The sequence below is a fragment of the Daktulosphaira vitifoliae genome, unplaced genomic scaffold, assembly GCF_025091365.1.
Source record: "Daktulosphaira vitifoliae isolate Bord-2020 unplaced genomic scaffold, ASM2509136v1 Scaffold_2, whole genome shotgun sequence".
Taxonomy (NCBI): domain Eukaryota; kingdom Metazoa; phylum Arthropoda; class Insecta; order Hemiptera; family Phylloxeridae; genus Daktulosphaira; species Daktulosphaira vitifoliae.
Window position 1 is genome coordinate 20,997,834 of NW_026099573.1, and position 6,806 is coordinate 21,004,639.

The following is a 6,806-nucleotide window of genomic DNA, read 5'->3' on the forward strand; positions in this document are numbered from 1 at the left end:
TCGTATTAATAAAACATTATCATAAACCCTTGATAAAATTTCTCTATCAAAATTGATTTAGGTTTTTCTTTGGGTGTATGTATAAAAGTAAACTTACTCACGTCTACGATTTCATTATTTACCCATTTACTTGAAACCAAACAATTTAATAAGTCCTGCTTTATCTGTTGAACTTATCTTTTTGGGCATTCATTACTAGCCATTATTCAGAATATCCTCAATCTCTTAGATTGTATATCAAAAGAAAAATGATTGAATTAAATTGTCAAAGTTCAAAAGACATGAAAATTGAGACAAAATATTTTATAGACAACTTCTACAATATAATCGAAGAATATTCTTACACATATTCCTATTTCTTATTAAAATAGATAAATTTTAATACTCAAGTTGAATATTCATCTATTTAAACATTATTATGTGTGATATCGAACACGAACGGAATATTATTGAACGTATTTTTACATTTTCAACTGTATTACATTTTTATGACATTGTAAGTTCAATAATAAAAATTGTTTGTTTTACATGATCAATTTTTATAACAATGAGAAAAGCGTAATAGAAAAAAAACATTAAATTTACATAAATTATATATATATTAGGGTGATCGTATCCTACATTGGTAGGTTTTTGTTTTAATAATACAAGTGCCATTACCCTATAATTGATTGAGTAACAAAAAATATAATTTTGTAAAATTTGGTGATGATTGTTCTACTTATGGCGTGCCCAAAAGAGTTAAAAATAATACCCAAGGGTAGTTTTTACCTCAAAGTTTCATCTCAAAAACATTAACTTTTATGAAAAAGTTTATAAAATTTTTTTTTGTTAATGTAATATTTTTCTATAAAAAAGATATCTACAAAAATTGTTGAAAAATTGTTATTTAGCCTAACAAAAGTAAAAATGCAAATGTTCTATTTTCACCTTTGAAGAAACTATTAACTTGATTTATTTTATAAACCGAATACTGTAGAAAAAAAATGTTAACACAAAAGTTCGTTTTAATAAATTTTTCTATATATATTGTATCTAAAATTTTTTTTTACCATTTATTATTCACAAGGTATTTCAATTATTTTATGAAATTATACGGTTTTCTCAATATCTTTATAAATTTAGGAGCCACAAAATGTGCTGCTTAAATGCATTTTACCACCCCATCGAGTTTTTTCAAATTTTTTTTTTTTAATTGATTCAGATTTTTATACTGACTAAGAATATATAAAAAAAATTTGTCGGCAAAGTCCAGTTTAAAAGTTATGAGCTTTTAAAGTTTTCAACCATCATTGACAAATTTTGTTATATACTTCTGTTATTTTTGTTTTTTTGCATTAATTCATTAGAAAAAGTATTCTCGATGATTTAGTAATCGAATTTTATTTATTTAATTATACTAAAAAAAATATTTAAAAGTACCTACACGTACTTAAATAAAAAAATTTACGACGCGCCGCTCAATTCAAACTGTTGCTGAAATGGTATTGCTGATACTTTTTATACATACAGTATCAGTTTCAATTCTAACTATTTATAAAATTTTTTGCATTATTTAAATTATGATAATACGTTTTTATATTTGACAGTTGGTAACAAAGATCAAGATGCACTGTTTCTATAACATTGAAAAATAAACGATGTAATCTATAGTCTAATCTTAGTAGTTTACCAATAGATTACACCTTAATTCTTTTTCTATTTAAGTTATTTTTTCTCACTATGAACCGATGGATGTATGATAGAAATTTGTACAAATGTCATTGTGGTTTAAGTGTAAATATTCGGGATAAACCTAATAGTTATTTAGAATCCAGTAACACGCAATTTGTCGTGTGTCGTAAAGATTATACTGATCCAACGCGTTGTCGATACTTTAAATACATGGCTGAAGATTATCACAACTGTAATTGTCAAATTGTAATTGAAATTTCAATACCTAATGTAATACCTAATGTAGTATTTTTTTTTGTTTTCAACAAGTGTTAATTGATATACATAATATACAGTATAAACTTTTATTTTATTGAATTAACAATTCTAAGTAAAACACCACATCGTGGTCTTTTTTTTTTTTACTCAACTTGAATTAATTGAGTTTCTTGTTATTACTTAATTACTTATATAAAATTTTATGAAAACCCCATTTTTATTTCATATTGCGTAATTTTGATGTGCGTAGTTTTGAAAAAAAAATTTGGAAAATCCTTATTTTTAAAGTTAATTTTGGTTTTAGAATGAGGATATTATGTAATAATTACGTCATTATAGTTTCACAATAGTATTATGAGAAAAAATCCCAAAAATTAACAAAAAAAAAACAATTTTTGAGCTATTTTTAGTTTTTGACGTTTCAACTTTAAAAAGCTATAACTTTTGAACCAATTTTTTCCGACAATTTATTCAAACAATTTTGAAAAAAACATTGAAAAACACACGTTTAAAAAAAAAAATTGAAAAATCTCGATGGGGTGGTAAAATGCATTTGTTCCAAATGTGCTATGTTTATGGACTTACAACAAAGTCATTCACAAGATAAAGTTATTGTTTATTATTTTTAAACGCTTTATTCCATGTTTTTATCTGGTATACTCCAAAAGAATATTCTAATTTTACAACCAACTACAATCTTGCTATCTGATATTGAAACTTTTCTCAAAATTGAATATTATGTTCAAGTATTTTTTTTTATTTATAACTATAGTTTCTACTTATACTACTTCAAAGTTGACATTTTAATGATTGTTTTATAAAATGACTTCTACATCAAAAATGAATCTTTGGGATACAAATAAAATTTATTTAATATGGTATATGTCAAATCAAATCATCGGTAGTAAGTTACCATCAAATAAACAAGTATTGTGTGTTGTTTTTTATACTTGTAATTTTTTCTTAAAAAAGTATTAAATGAAAATATAAATTTTATTATTATAGTTTTTATGATAGGAGAAGAATAATGACAATAAATTTAATAATTTAAATAAAATAGTGAACTAAAAAAAAATTGTTAATTGTACAATCAAATTTAAAAAAATTATTATTTCATGTAAGTAAAAATTTTGGAAAAAAATAAACACTAAAAATAACATAAAATAACATAAAATGATTTAAAATGTATTTTCATATAGTGTAACGTGAAAAACAAAAACTATGATTTCGATTTTCTCGAAAATAAAATAATATCACTTATAATCCTGTGTTTTAATCATACTAAATTTAATATATATATTTATATAAATTAAAAAAAAAGGTCATTTGATTTGGTTGAAAATATAATGTTAAATTATTATTGACGCCAAGTTTAAAACTGCATTCAATTATTCATGTATTTTATTCGCATTTTATCAAAATCGATTACGTTTATCAAATCATTTTTATCTTTACCATAGTAAAATTTAAAATCGATTTTTTTCTTCTTTGAACTAACATTGTAATAAGATTTTAATAAGAAATAGGAATATGTGTAAGAACATTCTTCGATTATATTGTAGCAGGTGTCTATAAAATATTTTGTCTCAATCTTCATGTCTTTTGAACCTTGACAAATTAATTCAATCATTTTGCCTTTGATATACAATCTAAGGAATTGAGGATATTCTGAATAATTGCTAGCAATAAATGCCCAAAAAGATAACTCTTTTTGAAAATGTTCAGAAAAATTATCTCCTGTAAATATAATGTATAATATAAATACAACGATAAATTTATGTATACGAGTTAAAATAAAAACTGTTTATTTAACAAAAAAAAAATATTTTGGAGATGCAAAATTATGTAAAGGCTCACAAACCAATTGTTTGATCTATTTGAAGTTATAATGTTATTTTTTATTGGCGCCAAATTTAAAATGGCATTTAAATCACTGAAGATTTTCTTTAGGATATCATCAAAAACTTTTACGTCTATCAAGTCATTTTTATCTTTATTATAGAATATTTTTAAATCGACTGTTTTTCTTTTTTTACTAGCGTTGTAATAAGATTCTGTTAACATATAGGAATACATGCTTCCGTAGTTTCACTACTGACTATTTCTTAAGTTTAATTTGGTTTACAAAAATCATAATTGAAATAAAAGTATGTTATAAAGCATATTTTCAAAATCTATATTTATATTAGTCCTTATGCGATTAAAATATTTTAAACGGCTGTTCTAAAAAATTATAAAAATGTTACACAACCAGAAAAATTAGCAAAAGCACACGTAATAGAAACTATATTATAGTATTTATTTATATATTATACTTAGAAATCAAAGAACTACTAATCAGACTGCAATTAAGGAAATAGAAGTTGATGTTGTTTTTGGAATAATTGAACAATTTCATCTAAAATTAAACACTATCTACAGATTTGCATCGAAGAGTTTTTTATGATACTTTTTTAATCACTATCAGATTAAATCTATACTGAACCCAATTATACCACGTCTCCATTGTGCCGCAATCCCACTGTACTGGTTTTTTTAAATGTTGATGGAGAGTATAAATTTCTTATAGTAAAAATTATAATATTATTTCGACACTATAGTTTAGAAAAACAACAATTAAAAAATATTTTATTTCAGTTTTGATCTAAAATATAGTTTTAGTTCATTATTCAACACTTAAGTTTAAAATATCAAATTTAACGTGAACATTTTTTTTTTTTTTTAATAATTATATTGGAAAATTTGTTTTTCGAGCTGTTGCAGTTTTAAACTAGGGCGTCGAATTGAGTTAAAATATAAATCATACCATCGTCCATGATGAAAATATTAGCTTTAAAATAATTCAAACATTTTTTTAACTCTTGTTGTGCAACTGTGTCAAATTTTTCATTTATATTACATGATGCCTATAATTTTTTAAAAATTCACCAAAGTATTATTTTATCATATAGTAACTTAAAATTATAAAATTAAAAGTATATACATTTTTTTTGTCTTACTTACTGTAATAAAAGCTATCGCTAAAAGAAATATTTGAATCAACTTCATTATGGCTGGATAGTTATTTCTGTCAATGTTAATATTAATTTGAATCACTGTAAACGTCAAAGATATTCTATAGCACAAGATTAATAAAAAATCATAATTTATAAAATTGTGACAGTGCCGCAACAAGTGGAACCCATGAGATATTAGTGTTCAATGGCTCCCTAGCTCATAAGAGACTTAAAAAAATGGGTCTCCAATGTATGTAGAGCTCGAGCCTGTGTACTTTCCATACCCAATTTTGCAGCACTGTATAGTATTGATAATTAAAATATAATCAATAATAATGAACATATGAGTTTTAATACTTAGACGATTAATCTATTTAGTATTTCAGCAAAAAAATAACATTGAACTATGTTATATTTTACTTGTATACTAAATATTTACATGACTTACAAAAATAATGAGTAAGATAAAAGTCATACTTTCTTGTTAGTAAAATAACTCATATACCTGCAGTCTCTTGTCTGTAAATTTAAGTTATATATCAAAACCCATATTTATTTTTGATTGTTTATATTACTTTTTAGTAGGTTTAAAAATCTATTGTACAGGTAATTGGCAACATTTTTAAAAATATAAAACATAAAGTCATTTTTCTTCTCAGAAATAAATAATATTCTAAGATATTAAAAAACACTGAATCTGTCCCTTTCTTCCTCTTTAAAATTGTGTCAACTTTTGTTTTTTAAATAGAATAATTTATACTTAATTAGCATACAGAATGATAATGATCCAATGAAAAATGACCGGTATATTTAACTTTTGTACCAGCATTTTAGAGGATTATTAGCATTTTTATATTAAGGTGAGAAGAGTAGTACGATTTATAAATGCTTAAAAATAAAAGTACCTGCGTGTCACATCCAGTCACTATATTTAAATATTAAACTTCCAAAATACTGATTTGAAAGTTGTTTACGAGCGCTAATTATCTTAGTTAGATAATTTTCCTATTTTTAATTTGATTAAACATATATAAGTTTCTATTAAAAAAACATAGGTTAATGAAATTTTAAGAACAAATTGGGGAGATTTTTTGATATTTAATCAAAGTGGGTTATATTAAAGTTAAACAAAAATTATTAGAAAAACGTTTACAAGTTGTAAAATATTAGTTCAATTTTAGTTTATGAAATATACTCTTAGAAAAATGCTTAGTTGACATCAATATTTAACATTAAATAATCTATTTAAACATTTTAAATACGTCATATTCTGTTTTCTTTTGGTTGAATTTATATGAATTTGTTCATAGTTATTTTTATATTATTGCATGTACACAGTACTTAAGATGCAATATGTGATCAAAAGATTTCACAATTTCCTTTATCGTGAACTTTTTCTCGTTACTCTATCTTATCTATTTCAATAAGTTTTCTACAAAGACATACACATTGATTGTCTTTGATAACATGTGTACATTTTCATCACATGTAAACTTCCTTAAAGGCTTTCATCACACAATGTTCTTTATTTACTAAAATATGTTTGTTGATAATGTAATAGTATGTTATTAATTATATTAGTATATTATATGATGTTATATTTTGTACATGTATGTCACTTATTATGAATTTACAAGATCACCAAAGCAGGGTCCCTTCTTTAAAACATAAAATAACCAATTAATTAGGGAATTAAATCTGATTATTGCTCAGATTTAAAGTAATTTAACAATTTAACCATTTAACAATAATATATACAGCTTCCAAATCACTCTGGGGATCGTACTATCTCCTCTAACAATAATAACCCATTTTTTCCCATTGAAATCAATGCTTTCAGTAATAACAAAATACACAAATAATGTGACATTCTACTCA

The 6,806-nt window shown here is 23.6% G+C and overlaps 1 protein-coding gene and 1 long non-coding RNA gene across 4 annotated transcripts in view; both read right to left on the reverse strand.

The window, feature by feature from the left end:
- Positions 1 to 363, reverse strand: part of LOC126899702 (uncharacterized) — a 1,698-nt gene extending 1,335 nt beyond the window's left edge. The window contains exon 1 of the long non-coding RNA XR_007702681.1: positions 98 to 363. This is a non-coding gene — a long non-coding RNA (uncharacterized LOC126899702). The remainder of the gene's footprint in view (positions 1 to 97) is intronic.
- A 2,787-nt stretch (positions 364 to 3,150) lies between these two features.
- LOC126899681 (uncharacterized) lies at positions 3,151 to 6,117 on the reverse strand. 3 transcript variants are annotated; one of them, XM_050674781.1, is made up of 5 exons: positions 5,834 to 6,117; positions 5,434 to 5,447; positions 4,936 to 5,027; positions 4,739 to 4,838; positions 3,151 to 3,669 (listed from the first exon to the last, which is right to left on the reverse strand). In XM_050674781.1, exons 3-5 carry the CDS (start codon positions 4,978 to 4,980, stop codon positions 3,317 to 3,319), a joined length of 498 nt encoding a protein of 165 aa, XP_050530738.1. In that variant the 5' UTR covers positions 4,981 to 5,027; positions 5,434 to 5,447; positions 5,834 to 6,117; the 3' UTR covers positions 3,151 to 3,316. The 3 variants fall into 3 exon arrangements, with proteins under 3 accessions (XP_050530738.1, XP_050530736.1, XP_050530737.1); XM_050674779.1 differs by lacking the exons at positions 5,434 to 5,447; positions 5,834 to 6,117 and adding an exon at positions 5,406 to 5,427; XM_050674780.1 differs by lacking the exon at positions 5,434 to 5,447 and having other exon boundaries at positions 3,154 to 3,669.
- Between the last annotated feature and the right edge of the window lie 689 nt (positions 6,118 to 6,806).